This window comes from Rhinopithecus roxellana, chromosome 13, assembly GCF_007565055.1.
Source record: "Rhinopithecus roxellana isolate Shanxi Qingling chromosome 13, ASM756505v1, whole genome shotgun sequence".
Lineage (NCBI taxonomy): Eukaryota > Metazoa > Chordata > Mammalia > Primates > Cercopithecidae > Rhinopithecus > Rhinopithecus roxellana.
Window position 1 is genome coordinate 18,878,452 of NC_044561.1, and position 16,975 is coordinate 18,895,426.

The window sequence follows — 16,975 nt, forward strand, 5'->3', positions numbered from 1 at the left end:
TTGTTGAGTACATTTCCAGAGAGATTCTAAGCATGGACAAAATCATGTTACTTTTTTTTTCAACAGAGACGGTAGCATTGGATACATACTACTTACATTGCATTTTTTCTATCACCTATGTGTTCCTTGTCAGTATAAATAAATCTGCCTTGGAATTTTTTTTATTATTGTTATTGGGATTTTTGTTTGTTTTTGTTTTGCTTCATTGTTTTTAAGGGCTGGAGAGTATTCTATTATTTGTTTACACCATAGTTAACCAGTCCCCTGTTAATAAACATCACTGCTTTGAACTCAGTGGTTCTTTACCTGGGGCGATTTTGCCATCCGGGATCATTTGGCAATATCTGAAGATAGAAGGGGGTGGCTGGGCACAGTGGCTCACACCTTGGGAGGCCGAGGCGGGCAGATCACTCAAGGTCAGGAGTTAGAGACTAGCCTGGCCAACATGGTGAAACCCTGTCTCTTCTGAAAACGTAAAAATTACCCAGGCATGGTAGTGCACGCCTGTAGTCCCAGCTACTCAAGAAGCTGAGGCACAAAAATCACTTGAACCTGGGAGATAGAGGTTGTAGTGGGCTGAGATCGTGCTACTGCACTCCAGCCTGGGTGACAGAGCGAGACTTCATCTTGAAAAAAGAAAAAGAAAAAGAAAGGGGTGAGGACAGGGTGGGTGCTACTGGCGTCTAGTGGGTAGAGACCAGCAATGCTGCTCACCATCCTGTAATGCTCAGGGCAGCCCCCACAACAAAGAATAACCAGCCCAAGATGTCACAAGTGCCAAGGTTGAGAAGCCCTGTTTTAACTGGCCTTCCTGCCTGTCCTTTTTCCTTCTGTTTCATCCTGGCCTGCATCTCTAATCAGGCCATTCATTGCTCCTACACTAAGAAGCCATCCCTGACCATCCCCCATCTCAGTGCTCACTCCTTAGCCAAGTTGTCAGTATCTTCCAGGAGCGCTCCTTAACCATCTTTGTAGTCTGCCACTCCTTTTTATACACTCTCCAATATAGCCAAAAAGAATATTCTTCTGTGGCTTCTACTGAATCTCACTTCTCTCAACACCAGCCCAGCCATCTTTTCATATAGCAGAGAACAACTGGGAAGTTCAAAAAGAGTTTACTAAAAGTGAGGAGATAAGCAAAGAGAAATTAGTACAGCATGGGCCAGCAGGTTTTATATATATATATATATATATTTTTTTTTTTTGTCCAGAGCTCATAGGCTAAGTTTTATCCCACAAAACATGGTATCCTGGGAAAGCAATTTGTCTGGGTCTCTGTCTGCCTCCACATGGCGCTAGCATCTTCAAGGACCCCTCCCTTGGAAAGACTCCCATCTGGGGAACATCCTTAAGGTCCAAATAAAAAAAGACAGCCCACTACTCATTCTGCTCAGCTCACAGAGGACACTAGCCCTTCCCCAGCTCACTGATACCAGCGTGACCACTTCTTTCAGGTAAAACTAGCTCTCTGACCCAGTAGGCATAAGCACTCTCCTTGCTGGCCCTACTAGATAAGCATATCCCAAAACAGCATGACCACAGCATTCATAGACACACACACATAGTTACAGTTGGGCAGGAGAGACAGTGTTCATTTCCTTAGAGGAATTTAGCAACTGTCTCCATAAAGTACACTTTTCACATCTGTTCGTGTAAAACCCACTGAAAGCTCTCTTTATCATTATTTTACTAAGCTTTTAAAACTTTAGTGTATGTAAGTTAATTATTGTTTTAAGACAGTGTCCCCATCTGTTAAAAATTAGATTTTGACCAAGCCTTAGGAATTATTTCGGTCAAATGGAGATCTCGGCTTCTTTTTGTTATTTTTGTTATGAACATTCCTGAGAGAAAAGATAAGGGTGCTATCCTTTAATTTTTTACATAATCATTTGTTTAAGTCAAGCTATGTCCCAACTGTATTTTTTTGGAAATAATACTTGACACAAAAATCATCTGTATGCCAGAGCCACATCAATCAACTTTTTTATTTTTTAACATACATCATTTTTATGGTTAAAAAGAGTATCTCAAGATCTAGAAAATTGCCACTGTTCCCTAAGAAAATGTTATTGATAGTAGGTTTATCTTTTTGCCCCGGTAACTTTTGTTCTCATCTTTGGACAGATAGGATTTGGTAGTCTGCCAGACAGTGGCTCTCACTCTGTCAGATCAGGGTTTACCATTATCAGAAGCCACCATGGTCATTTTCCACCCTGCGTCACATTTCTCTCAGCTACTTTGAACTTAAGTTCCTGGTAAAGTACAAAATTAGGCTGGGTGCAGTGGCTCATGCCTATAAACCTAGCATTTGGGAGACTGAGGCCGGCAGATCACCTGAGTCAGGAGTTCGAGACCATCCTGGCCAACTGGTGAAACCCCGTCTCTACTAAAAATACAAAAATTAACTGGACATGGTAGTGCACGCCTGTAGTCCCAGCTACCCGGAAGTCTCAGGCGGGAGAATTCCTTGAACCTGGGAGGTGGAGGTTGCAGTGAGCTGAGATCTGGCCACTGTACTTCAGCCTGGGCAACAGAGCAAGACTGTCTCAAAAAAAAAAAAAAAAAAAAGACAAAATTAGAAGGACTTAACCTCTGTCCTGTGACCTTTCTCCAACATTCCCTAGAATAGGAAGGATTTCAACTCTGTGCAGACTGTTCTTTCTAAAAGAAACACCGAAAGTGCAGAAGTTTGGGCTGTAAAGAGGAGCTGTGTGCTTAGCTCACAGTTTTTCTAGTATTTGTCAGGATGTTAAACTGCATTTTTGCCTGTCCAGGACCAATTTGCAGCCAGCAAACATGAATAAATGAGCATGCCAATCAATGTGCATGCTGCCTTTCTGGAGGGTTTGTTCCTTGGGAAGTATTTTCTTTTGTTTGAAAGAACTTGCAGATGATATTGTCTGTTTTTGTACTTTCTGCCAGGTCCAAGGTTGGCATCGGAAAGCCACCTCCTGTGGCTTTTTGTTGGTCCCAGTTTTGGAAGGGCCTTTTGCACTGCCCAGTTACCTGTATGGCGACCCACTTCGTGCCCAGCTCTTCATCCCACTCAACATCAGCTGCTTGCTAAAGGAGGGCAGCGAGCACCTGTTTGATAGTAAGAAATACTCCCTTCTGGCGGTTCTGTCTCAACCAGTAAGACCCCGTCCCTACCAAGGACACCACTCTGGGTATCCAGTCAACATGGCTAGGGAAAAGGGAGAAGCTTTCAACAAGGGGCCAAAAGGATCAAGGTTTTCTAAAGGATCCTGGTTCTTGACTTAGTGGCTGGATAACCCTGGACAAATCATTTCATGTCTCTGAGTCTCGAATTCCTTATTCCTAAAATGAGAGTGTCAAGAGCTGCCTGGAGCAGAGTGGTGGGTGGGAGAGGACACTAAACTCTATGAATCACAGGCAGCACTGGTGTTCTCCCACGCTCTCCTTTCATATGCTCCAGCCTAACTGATTTGGGCTGCAGGGAATTAAACCTCACGGGAGACTTGCATATGCTATTTCATGCAAAAAGGCCAGGAAAGGGAGGGCATGAAAAGCAAAACAGGAAACAGCATCCTTTTCTGCAAAGCTGTGGCGTATCAGCCTCTGGAACAGTGCATGTGACTCGAGTCATGCATCTCAGGGAAGACAAAGCAGGATCAGAGGATGAGAGCAGGACCCAAATCAGAGCCCTTCCCTCTGGGAAAGGTTGTCAATCAGAAAGAGAATACCCAGGGTCAGCCTGGACCTGCTGCTCCACCCCAGACCCCCAGAACCCTGAGGGCAGGTTTAGGACAGATCAAAGACAAGCTGCACTTGACACAGCATATAGCTTTTTATCACCAAGGGCTCGTTGCGGATGCATGTATAAATAGCTCCTACAAAGCTTTCGATGAGTTCACAGATGATCTTTTTTAAAACGTAAAGCTAGGGTTGACGCTGATACGTCAGGAACCCTGAGGTTTCTCGGGTATAAAGATTAGAACTGTGAAAGAAATAACGATTGACGTAAGGGAGATGCTTTCTTCTTGTGCCCTTGTAAGTCTGTGTCGTGATCAGTGGCAGGGAACTGGCCCAAAAGATAAGGAGGTCTCCCCAGGTGGATTAGGCCAAGCTAAGTATTCCTGCAATTTCCATGTGACAGGCTGCCCTCATGGTGCAAACAGCTTTTCTTCCAAAAGCCCATCTGTGTGTTTTTTGTTTAGTTTGGAAGATATTTTTTTATAGACACAATGTTCTAAGTGATAATCGGGGTCCCAAGCAAGCCCCACAGAGGAACTACCTGCTGGAGGCTATAGATTGTGGGACACACAGAGCTTACAAAGCCCCCTTGAAACACACACGTTCTTGTTTAACCTCACGGTGGTATGGCTGACAGAGGATCATTTATGCAGTCCTGAAATGCCAGATGATTGTGTTCATATGGGACCGTTTTAAGCCAAGCAGCTCCTGGTACTATTGTTTTTATTATGTTGAAGAGACAGAGATATCTTCCCCCGACACTGTCCAAAGGCTCTTTCGGGGTTTTCCACCTTTGCTATAAAAGCACAGGGTTGCCCACAGGGCTGGCGTTGGAGGACATTTTCATGCAAGTTGTTTTTCCCTGCCAGTTGTAACTCAGTCTTCAAGACCAGCAGCCTCTGTTGGTTGCCATGGTTACGGCTGCAGAAAGGGTCCCAGTTTAAAGGAATAAGGATTTGAATCTGAAAATCGATTTTCTTGCTTCTGTGCCTCTTCTCTTCCCGTTCTTGCCATTTCCTATAGCAGCAAATTCAAAATCTTAAAAATCTGACAAGAATGTGCTGTGTGTGGATTTTCTGTTTAAAGCCAAAGTCTGTTTTGCTTTTTGCCGTGTGTGTGTGTGTGTGTGTGTGTGTGTGTGTGTGTGTGTGTGTGTGACGGAGTCTCGCTTTGTCACCCAGGCTGGAGTACAGTGGCATGATGTCGTTTCACTGCAACCTCCACTTCCCAATCCAAGTGATTCTCCTGCCTCAGCCTCCTGAGTAGCTGGGATTACAGGCACACGCCATCATGCCTGGGTAATTTTTTTTGTATTTTTGTAGAGATGGGGTTTCACTGTGTTGGCCAGGCAGGTCTTGAACTCCTGACCTCAGGTAATCCGCCCTCCTTGGCCTCCCAAAGTGCTGGGATTACAGGCGTGAGCCACCGTGCCTGGCTGCTTTTTGCTCTTTAGTTGCCCCAAATCCTCAAATCCATCACGGGCAGAAAATTCCAAATGTAGAAAGATTAACAAAAGCACCACAGGCACTCTGCTCTTTGAGATGGCTGTGCAATTACCACTTCAGACCTCAGCACCTCCTTCCTCAGAGCAGCCTGGGCTCCCATGCTATGGTCGTCCAAACTTCCCCGGCCCTCCTCCCTCCCCTGTCCACTCTTGGTCCTCAGCAACAGCCTTGCAGAAGGCACGAGGCTGGAGTAATGAAGTGGGTTATGGAGGAGGGGACTTGTCTTTTCTGCTGTCCTCCCCAGCCAATCACTCTTCAAATTTTTATTTTTTTATTTTTTATTTTTTGAGACGGAGTCTTGCTCGGTCGCCCAGGCTGGAATGCAGTGGTGCAATCTTGGCTTACTGCAAGCTCTGCCTCTGGGGTTCATGCCATTCTTCTGCCTCAGCCTCTTGAATAGCTGGTACTACAGGCGCCTACCACCATGCCCAGCTAATTTTTTTTCGTATTTTTAGTAGAGACAGGATTTCACCGTGTTAGTCAGGATGGTCTTGATCGCCTGACCTCGTGATCCATCCACCTCGGCCTCCCAAAGTGCTGGAATTACAGGCGTGAGCCACTGCGTCTGGCCAAATTTTTATTTTATTTTACTTTATTTTAGTTTTTTGAGATGGAGTCTTGCTCTGTCACCCAGGCTGGAGTGCAGTGGTTCAATCTCAGCTCACTGCAACCTCCGCCTCCTGGGTTCAAGCAATTCTCCTGCCTCAGCCTCCCAAATAGCTGGGATTACAGGCATGCGCCACCACGCCTGGCTAATTTTTGTATTTTTGGTAGAGATAGTGTTTCACGGCCAGGCGCGGTGGCTCAAGCCTGTAATCCCAGCACTTTGGGAGGCCGAGGCGGGCGGATCACGAGGTCAGGAGATCGAGACCATCCTGGTTAACACGGTGAAACCCCGTCTCTACTGAAAAAATACAAAAAACTAGCCGGGCGAGGTGGCGGGCGCCTGTAGTCCCAGCTACTCGGGAGGCTGAGGCAGGAGAATGGCGTAAACCTGGGAGGCGGAGCTTGCAGTGAGCTGAGATCTGGCCACTGCACTCCAGCCTGGGTGACAGAGTGAGACTCCTTCTCAAAAAAAAAAGAGATAGTGTTTCACCATGTTGGCCAGGCTGGTCTCAAACTCCTGACCTCTGGTGATCCTCCCACCTCAGCCTCCCTAAGTGCTGGGATTACAGGTGTGAGCCACCACACCAAGCTCAAATTTTTATTTTTATATTTATTTGCTTCAATTTTCCTACCCTCAAAATGGAGCTTATATTTGCCTTTTCTTGTGAGAAGATTGGTAATACAAAAAAGTGGAGGTGGGCTGGGCACAGTGTCTCATGCCTGTAATCCCAGCACTTTGGGAGGCCGAGGCAGGCGGATCACCTGAGGTCAGCAGTTCGAGACCAGCCTGGTCAACGTGGCGAAACCCCATCTTTACTAAAAACACAAAAATTAGCTGGGTGTGGTGGCACATGCCTGTAATCTCAGCTACTCGGGAGGCTGAGGCAGGAGAATCGCTTGAGCCTAGGAGGCGGAGGTTGCAGTGAGCCGAAATGGTGCCATTGCACTCCAGCCTGGGCAACAAGAGCAAAACTTTGTCTCAAAAAAAAAAAGTGGGGGTGGTTGTTGTTCCTTAGAAGTAGCTTATATGGTCCAGACACAGTGGCTCATGCCTGTAATCCCAGCATTTTGGGAGCTTGAGGCAGGAGGATCACTTGAGGCCAGGAGTTTAAGACTAGCTATTACAACATAGTGAGATGTCATCTCTACAAAAAAATTTAAAAATTTAAAAATTTAAAAATTAGTTGCGGCCGGGCACAGTGGCTCATGCCTGTAATCCTAGCACTTTGGGAGGCCAAGGCAGGCAGATCACTTGAGGTCAGGAGTTCAAGACCAGCCTGGCCAACATGCTGAAACCCCATCTCTACTGAAAATACAAAAATTAGCCTGGTGTGGTGGCATGTGCCTGTAATCCCAGCTACCCGGGAGGCTGAGGCATGAGAATCACTTGAACCTGGCAGGAGGAGGTTGCAGTGAGCCGAGATTGCACCACTGCAACTCCAGCCTGGGCAACAGAGCAATACTCTGCTTCAAAAAAAAAAAACAAACAAACAAACAAATTTAGGCATAGTGGTGCATGTCTGTGGTCCTAGATACTTGGGAGACTAAGGTAGGAGGATCACTTGAGCCCAGGAGTTCAAGGCTGCAGTGTGGTATGATCATGGCAACTAGCATGCATTTACAGTTTATCTTCTGTTTGTACTTTAATATACTCCTTTTCAGCTTTGGGTATAAGAAGTCATTGGAATGAGCCTTATATTGAGTTCTGGTAGCTCACACTGGCTGCTGAGGACTCCACCTTCCTAGACCCAGCTATAGCTTGGGGGAAGGGATGGTGTGAACACACAGCTGTCCTTTTTTTGACCCTTAGGATGGAGGCAAATCTTTCCCAAAGGGCGTAGTATGGAGAAGCAAAGGTTAGGCTCAAGGGGACTGATTGCCAAGAGTAGTAAAGGGTACAGAAGACTGGCCCAGAGAGAATTACAAACCTTGTGATCGCAATCCAATATTTATTCTTCTTTTCCTTTCAGGCTTTGAACCAGAAACGTACTGGGATCGAATGCACCTCTTCCAGGAAGCCATTGCACACAGGTTTGTCCCTTAACAAGTGTGAAGAGTGGGAAGGAAATCGGTGTTTATCTTGAATAGCAGTTACCAAAGTGAAACCCATTTTTTTTATTCCTAGAGAAAGGGATCTCTTCCACCAATGGTAAATTCACCGCTTGTCTCCAACAGGACTCTTAACGTTGGTTTTTGAGATTAGCGCTGCCTCCCTGGTTCCCATAGCTGTTGTTTTTCAGTCCTCATTATTTTCTTCTTCCAGTTGAGTGGAGAACATAGAACTCTCTCCTTAGCCTCCAACAAGACCCTAGGCCAAGCTATTCAGAAGATAATATAAAATGAAAAATCAAAAAATGTGTCAAGAGCCCAACGCAGTTTGAAAATACAACGAATGGGCTGGGCGCGGTGGCTCACGCCTGTAATCCCAGCACTTCGGGAGGCCGAGGTGGGTGGATCACGAGGTCAGGTGATCGAGACCATCCTGGCCAACACGGTGAAACCCCGTCTCTACTAAAAATACAAAAAAATTAGCTGGGCGTGGTGGTGGGCGCCTGTACGACTACTCGGGAAGCTGAGGCAGGAGAATGGCGTGAACCTGGGAGGCAGAACTTGCAGTGAGCCAAGATCACGCCACTGCACTCCAGCCTAGGCGACAGAGAACAGAGCAAGACTCCGTCTCAAAAACAACAACAAAAAAAGAAAATACGATGAATGGTTAAAAAGCAATAGATGAGTCAATAGATATTTCTTGGCACCTAATATGTGTGCCAGGGAAAAGCCTGTCCTAGACTTCACTGTCTCCCTCTAGACCAGTCCAGCCGACCGTGTTGTCTCCAAACATCACCAGCCTGGTATCTGATGGCCACTTCATGTTAGTAGTCATGGTAAAAACAAAGCCCCTTGTTCTTGCTTCAGTAATCCTCTCATTACACCTTCTCCAGTGTCCTGTCATCTCCTTATTCAAGCGTCTTCAGCTGTTATAGTCCCTACCCCCCATATACATTCATACAGCCATAGGACTATTTAGCCTATTACACCCACTATGGCCCCAACTTACCTTAGACCTTCATCTAAGGTCTACCCCTTCATAGACCTAGCTCAGGTGCTTAGCAAAGGCTGTGGAATGAAGGCAAGGTGGCTGATTTCCTCCTTCCACTAATGGTGGGTGTGCAGATTCGGGGCAGAAGGTAGAGAGTGCAGTGGTCAATGGGAAAGGGCCTTGATGCTGGAAGCAGAAGGGCCTTATCCACTCCCACCTCCACCAGCATCTGGCTGTGGAATCATGAGCAATTCTGGAACTGGTGAGCCTCCATTTTCTTACCCCTCATGGGGAAGCCGGGCGAGTTCTCTAATGTTCTGGAGAGCCCGGTGATGCACCTCGTGAGCCCTCAGTAGACAGCAATCACCCGGGGGGACCCTGCTAACTCACGAGTTTCTAAGTAGCTCTTACTCTGCTTGCCCTGCTGGCGGGATATCACTCAGAACGTGGCCTTTATTTGTTAAATCCGCCTTTTTTCCTTCACCTCATTCTCCTCCTCATCCTCCTCAGTCCAGATTCTGGTCATGTCTTCCCAGGAGCTATTGTCCTTTCCTCCTCAGCCTGCTTTTTCTACTACAGATACCCTCACCTGTTTTCCGACCAGTCCTCTGCTTCATTGTAACAAACCCTGCTGCAGTGTGCTCCTCACCTAAACCCCCTACCTTCCACACCTAAACCCCCACCTTCTGTACCTCCACCTTCCATACCTACTCTCCCCTCACCTTCCACACCTAAACCCCCCACCTTCCACACCTAAACCCCCTACCTTCCACGCCTAAACCCCCACCTTCTGTACCTCCACCTTCCATACCTACTCTCCCCTCACCTTCCACACCTAAACCCCCCACCTTCCACACCTAAACCCCCTACCTTCCACGCCTAAACCCCCACCTTCTGTACCTCCACCTTCCATACCTACTCTCCCCTCACCTTCCACACCTAAACCCCCCACCTTCCACACCTAAACCCCCTCACCTTCCACACCTAAACCCCCACCTTCTGTACCTCCACCTTCCATACCTACTCTCCCCCCACCTTCCACACCTAAACCCCCTCACCTTCCACACCTAAACCCCCACCTTCTGTACCTCCACCTTCCATACCTACTCTCCCCTCACCTTCCACACCTAAACCCCCCACCTTCCACACCTAAACCCCCTACCTTCCACGCCTAAACCCCCACCTTCTGTACCTCCACCTTCCATACCTACTCTCCCCCCACCTTCCACACCTAAACCCCCTCACCTTCCACACCTAAATCCCCCACCTTCTGTACCTCCACCTTCCATACCTACTCTCCCCCCACCTTCCACACCTAAACCCCCTCACCTTCCACACCTAAACCCCCACCTTCTGTACCTCCACCTTCCATACCTACTCTCCCCTCACCTTCCACACCTAAACCCCCCACCTTCCACACCTAAACCCCCTCACCTTCCACACCTAAACCCCCACCTTCTGTACCTCCACCTTCCATACCTACTCTCCCCTCACCTTCCACACCTAAACCCCCCACCTTCCACACCTAAACCCCCTACCTTCCACGCCTAAACCCCCACCTTCTGTACCTCCACCTTCCATACCTACTCTCCCCCCCACCTTCCACACCTAAACCCCCTCACCTTCCACACCTAAACCCCCCACCTTCTGTACCTCCACCTTCCATACCTACTCTCCCCCCACCTTCCACACCTAAACCCCCTCACCTTCCACACCTAAACCCCCACCTTCTGTACCTCCACCTTCCATACCTACTCTCCCCTCACCTTCCACACCTAAACCCCCCACCTTCCACACCTAAACCCCCTACCTTCCACACCTAAACCCCCACCTTCTGTACCTCCACCTTCCATACCTACTCTCCCCCCACCTTCCACACCTAAACCCCCACCTTCTGTACCTCCACCTTCCATACCTACTCTCCCCTCACCTTCCACACCTAAACCCCCCACCTTCCACACCTAAACCCCCTACCTTCCACACCTAAACCCCCACCTTCTGTACCTCCACCTTCCATACCTACTCTCCCCCCACCTTCCACACCTAAACCCCCTCACCTTCCACACCTAAACCCCCCACCTTCCACACCTAAACCCCCACCTTCCACACCTAAACCCCCTCACCTTCCACACCTAAACCCCACGTTCCACACCTAAACCCCCTCCTTCTGTACCTCCACCTTCCACACCTACTCTCCCCCCACCTTCCACACCTAAACCCCCACCTTCCACACCTAAACCCCCTCACCTTCCACACCTAAACCCCTCACCTTCCACACCTAAACCCCCCACCTTCCACACCTAAACCCCCCACCTTCCACACCTAAACCCCTCACCTTCCACACCTAAACCCCCCACCTTCCACACCTAAACCCCCCACCTTCCACACCTAAACCCCCTCACCTTCCACACCTAAACCCCTCACCTTCCACACCTAAACCCCACCTTCCACACCTAAACCCCCACCTTCCACACCTAAACCCCCCACCTTCCACACCTAACCCCCTCACCTTCCACACCTAAACCCCCCACCTTCCACACCTAAACCCCCCACCTTCCACACCTAAACCCCTCACCTTCCACACCTAAACCCCCCACCTTCCACACCTAAACCCCCCACCTTCCACACCTAAACCCCCCACCTTCCACACCTAAACCCCTCACCTTCCACACCTAAACCCCCTCACCTTCCACACCTAAACCCCCCACCTTCCACACCTAAACCCCCCACCTTCCACACCTACTCTCCCCCCACCTTCCACACCTAAACCCCCTCACCTTCCACACCTAAACCCCTCACCTTCCACAACTAAACCCCACCTTCCACACCTAAACCCCCACCTTCCACACCTAAACCCCCACCTTCCACACCTAAACCCCCCACCTTCCACACCTAAACCCCCTCACCTTCCACACCTAAACCCCCCACCTTCCACACCTAAACCCCCACCTTCTGTACCTCCACCTTCCACACCTACTGTCCCCTCACCTTCCACACCTAAACCCCTCACCTTCCACACCTAAACCTCACCTTCCACACCTAAACCCTCCCACCTTCCACAACTAAACCCCAGTTTCCACACCTAAACCCCCACCTTCTGTACCTCCACCCTCCACACCTAAACTCCCCACCCTCCACACCTAAACTCCCCACCTTCCACACCTAAACTCCCCACCTTCCACACCTAAACTCCCCACCCCCCACACCTAAACCCCCCACCCTCCACACCTAAACCCCCCCACCTTCCACACCTAAACCCCCCCACCCTCCACACCTAAACCCCCCCACCCTCCACACCTAAACCCCCCCACCCTCCACACCTAAACCCCCCCACCCTCCACACCTAAACCCCCCCACCCTCCACACCTAAACACCCCCACCCTCCACACCTAAACACCCCCACCCTCCACACCTAAACACCCCCACCCTCCACACCTAAACACCCCCACCTTCCACACCTAAACACCCCCACCTTCCACACCTAAACCCCCCCCACCTTCCACACCTAAACTCCCCCACCTTCCACACTTACACCTCTTGCACCTTCTACACCTGTCAGAGTCTTCCTCCAGGGATTCCCAAATGTTCCCTCTCTGAATTCCTCTTTCCCTTTCTTTCAAAACACTCTGTATTCTAGTGACTTGGGGGCCCCTGGAGGGCAGGGGTATGCTTTTTCCTATTTGTGTTTCCTTCTCTAATGCCTAGCAAGGTGCCTGCCTAGAGTACTTTCATATGTAGCTTTTGCATAGGGTGGAGCTTTAAGTGCAACTGTGGCTCTAACAGACATAGCCCACCCATAAGGTCCATCTCAGAAAGAGCTAGAAAAGTGTCCATCTTCCTCAGCCCCTAGGCTGAGACCTACAGCTCCTCCTTCATCTTCCTCAGCCCCTAGGCTGTGACCTACAGCTCCTCCTTCATCTTCTTCAGGGCAGGTGGAGATGATTATATCCCCTCCCCAGCGATAGGCGCACCCTGCCCTTACTGCATTTCTGGCTTGCATTCTCCCTGAGTGGACAGCTAGGTGGCCAGGAACCATGTGGTTACATTGCCGTTTTATAATAAAAAATAAAGTTCTTTCCTGGTGACCTAAGAAAGAAATGAGGTAAGAAAAATTACTTTGATCAGGCTGATGCATGCTAAGGAAATCAATAGCCTTAATTAGAAAGTAGAGAGAAAGCAGGCTGGGTGTGGTAGCTCACGCCTGTAATCCCAGCACTTTGGGAGACCGAGGCAGGCGGATCACCTGAGGTCAGCAGTTCAAGACCAGCCTGGCCAAAATGGTGAAACCCTGTCTCTACTAAAAATACAAAAATTAGGCGGCCGTGGTGGCGCACGCCTGTAATCCCAGCTACTCAGGAGGCTGGACGCACAAGAATTGCTTGAACCCGGGAGGTGGAGGTCGCTCCACCTCCTCATCATATAATCAGCCTGTAGATAGGCAGCTTACAGTGCGTAGTAGCCTACCCATGTAGTTTGCATATTTGACTTCATGTATTCTTCGGTAAAAAATTATGGAATGCAGATTATGTGGAGGATGCGACACAGCACCTCCCCAAGGAACTCAGTCCAGGAAAGAAGACAGGCATTTTCCCGTCTTTAGTTCTGCCTACATCACTGTCTTCATTACATAAACCTCTCAGACTTAGAGGGCAGGAGCCACATCTGTTACCACGTCCTTTACAGCTCTTAGCAGGTAGAACTGTAATAAATGTGCCTTATGGAAATAGAAAAACCAGGAATAGAACAAGCCATAGATGAAAAATGGCTCCTCCTGCCCATTTCCAGAGCACAGTGAAGCAGAGAGCCCTAGCTTGGCGTTTCTCTTTTTTTTTCTTTTCTTTTTTTTTTTTTTTTTGAGATGGAGTCTCACCCTGTTGCCGAGGCTGGAGTACAATGGCATGATCTCAGCTCATGGCAACCTCTGCTTCCCAGATTCAAGTGATTCTCCTGGCTACTACCAGGACAATCCTGGTTAATGCTGGCTAATACAAAAATAAGCCAGGCGTGGTGGCACATGCCTGTAATCCCAGCTACTCAGGAGGCTGAGGCAGGAGAATCACTTGAACCAGGAGGCGGAGGTTGCAGTGAGCCGAGATCATGCCATTGCACTCCAGTCTGGGCAACAGTGCAAGACTCCCTTTCACCAAAAAAAAAAAAAGATAAGGCCTTTCCCCGGAGGAATGGATAGCCTCAAGTATGCGGGTGGGTATGTGTGGCCTGTCAGGACATGAGGTAGATTCCAGTGAGAGGCCCATGATGGGATGGGGGAGAACGCTCAGCGGGAAGGTCTGCTGGGATGGGTAGGGAACATGGTAGGAGGGACAGGCTGTCTGGGCAGAGATGAAGGCTGGATGAAGAGTGCAGCCGGTGGGAAGGTTTTCATTCACTATGGTGGTGGTGACATGGTGGACCTCAGAGATGACAGGCTGCTAGATGTGAGGAGGTCTGGTGAGCCATGGTGTTGGAAGAGGTAGAGGTCAAAAAATGGTAAGGGTGAGGACAAAAGCAGCCTGCATGTGCAATCTAGAAAGACATCTTTCCAGATCTCTGTGTCTCAGGCTGTCCGAGAGTCCTATCAGCTACATTCTCTTCCCTTGCCCCTTTAACTAAGGAGGCGCTGATCAGCATGTCTTTCTGTCCTTCCCTAGGTTTGGGTTTGTTCAAGATAAATATTCTGCCTCTGCTTTTAACTTCCCTGCTGAGAACAAGCCTCAGTACATCCATGTTACAGGTAAGGAGCTACGGGCAGAGTTGGACAGGTGGGTCCACATCCCTTTCCTTGCACCAAACCTGTGGCTGCAGAACCACCTCAGCAGGCTCCAAGAGCCCTCCTGGTGGCTGCCACACAGGCGCTCCCCTTTCTCTTCAGGAACAGTGTTTCTGCAGCTGCCCTATTCCAAGCGCAAGTTCTCAGGGCAGCAGCGGCGGCGGCGGAACTCCACCAGCTCCACCAACCAGAACATGTTCTGCGAGGAGCGGGTCGGCTACAACTGGGCCTACAACACCATGCTAACCAAGACATGGCGCTCCAGTGCCACAGGGGATGAAAAATTTGCTGATCGGCTGCTGAAGGACTTCACGGACTTCTGCATCAACCGTGACAACCGTCTGGTCACGTTCTGGACAAGTTGCCTAGAGAAGATGCATGCCAGTGCCCCGTGAGGCCAGGGTTAGAAGGCTGTGCCTGTGCTGAGGGAAGGTGGGTGAGCCGCTGCCCTCAAACCCAGGGCAGAGGAGGATTCCAGGCAGGTTCTAGGAGTCAGATGTCCATTTGCTACTGTCAGTGAGTGGGGGCCATTTTTTTTTTTTTTTTTTTTTTTTGGCCCCCACAACAAATCTTCTCCTCTAGGAGAAAGACTTTGGAAGCAGCTGCTGCTGCTGCCGCCACTCCTGTCAGCAAGTACTCAGAGCAGGTGGGAGGCACAGATTGTCCGTGGGAGGGTTCCAGTGACTGGGAAGAGGGCAGGCAGCCCCCATGAATGTCCTTGGAAGTGGGTGGCTTCTGGTAGCATCCTTTTCCTTCACCATCTATGGGATATTAGGGGCAGAATCTGCCACTTCCTGCCCGGGAGTGTGCACAGATGTAAGATAATTTTGTGAAATAATGTACCATAGACTCTCACCTACTGTATATACTTGTACATATCAGAAGCAAATAAAAAGCTCCACGTGCATCATCTCTGTCCCCACCCAGTTCCCCACAGAAGCAGTCCCATCCTGAGCTGGGCAGTTGTACCAGGTGGCCGGGGTCATGGCAGTCAATGAAGAGGCCACAGATGGTGAAAGGGCTTCAGAATTCACTGGCTTAGGGAGTTTGGCTGTGAGTTTATTGAGAAATTTCTTTCATAGGCCGCTAGGCTGGAGCAAGGATGGTTCCAGTGAGGACAGTGAGCAGGCAGGATAACTTACGAGGTAACTGTAGGCTCATGCTGTCAGAATGAATCTTGCTAAATGGGGTGAGCCCAGCTCTGGGATGCAGATATGATGGCATTCTGAAAAAAATCAAAGGAAACCTTTGTAGACTCTTAGGTTTTTTGTTTTTTTTTTTTTTTTTTTTTTGAGACAGAGTTTTCACTCTTGTTGCTCAGGCTGGAGTGCAATGGTGTGATCTGAGCTCACTACAACCTCTGCCTCCCAGGTTCAAGCGATTCTCCTGCCTCGGCCTCCCGAGTAGCTGGGATTACAGGCACCTGCCACCATACCAGGCTAATTTTTTGTATTTTAAGTAGAGATGGGGTTTCACCATGTTGGCCAGGCTGGTCTTGAACTCCTCATCTCAGGCAATCCACTCACCTCAGCCTCCCAAAGTGCTGGGATTACAGGTGTGAGCCACCATGCCTGGCCTAGCTTAGGTTTGCTGAGATAAGACTCAGCATAGTGCTTCAACCTCAGCACCCTGCCTTAAGCTACTCAGGGCAGTTTGGGGGCTGTGGGTCAGAGGGGAGAATCCGACAGTGGCTGCCACTTCTTGCCGTGCCATCTCACCACGTGGAGTTCATCACAAGCCCTGTTGATTTGCCTCCTCAATAGCTTTGCATCCATTCTCTTCTTCCCAGGCCCTGAGCTGCCACTCAGTCCAGCCTTCCTTTGTCTTTCTCTTAGATCTCCAGGAAAACCTTCTAGTTTGTCTCTGCTTTCACTCCACTTGTCAGTCAGTCTTTTTATAAAACCACTGTGATTTTGCCACCACTTAACTAGAACATTTTGGTGACTTAAACTTCAAAAATCTTAGATGCAGCCTACATGGTCCTGCACAATCTGGTCCTGTGGGCTGTTCGTACAGCCACCCTGGCCATCACGCATTCCCTGGAACATCACAAACTGTACCAGCTCAGATGCTTTGCACATGCTGTTCCCTCTGTTCCATCTGCCTAGAACATTCCTCCCTCCATGCCTGCTCTGTCTTACTAACTCCTGGTGGTCAGCCATCAGCTCTTAGCTCAAATGTCACTTCTCCAGAGAAGCAGAGTTGGTGGCCCTGTTAGACCCACCCACAGCACCTTGTACTTCTCCAGCATGGTGCTCAACACGTTTATACTCTACCATGGCAGAAGCTTCTCTTTTTTTTTTTTTTTTTTTTTTTGAGACAGAGTCTGGCTCTGTCACCCAG

General features: G+C 49.1%; 1 protein-coding gene across 12 annotated transcripts in view; it reads left to right on the plus strand.

Moving 5' to 3' along the window:
• The window catches only part of DEPDC5 (DEP domain containing 5, GATOR1 subcomplex subunit), a 156,569-nt gene extending 141,027 nt beyond the window's left edge, over window positions 1-15,542 (plus strand). For 7 of the 12 annotated variants that reach the window (XR_004052681.1, XR_004052682.1, XM_030914912.1 and 4 more), the window contains 4 exons: window positions 2,923-3,094; window positions 7,796-7,856; window positions 14,514-14,596; window positions 14,735-15,542. Coding sequence is in view for 10 of the 12 variants with exons in the window: in XM_030914912.1 (XP_030770772.1) it covers window positions 2,923-3,094; window positions 7,796-7,856; window positions 14,514-14,596; window positions 14,735-15,027 (609 nt within the window). In the remaining 2 variants the exon portion in view is untranslated. Of the gene's footprint in view, window positions 1-1,211; window positions 1,432-2,922; window positions 3,095-7,795; window positions 7,857-14,513; window positions 14,597-14,734 lie in introns of those variants that run through there. The other 5 variants (XM_030914913.1, XM_010360709.2, XM_030914910.1 and 2 more) reach the window with 4 other exon arrangements.
• Window positions 15,543-16,975: the final 1,433 nt, after the last annotated feature.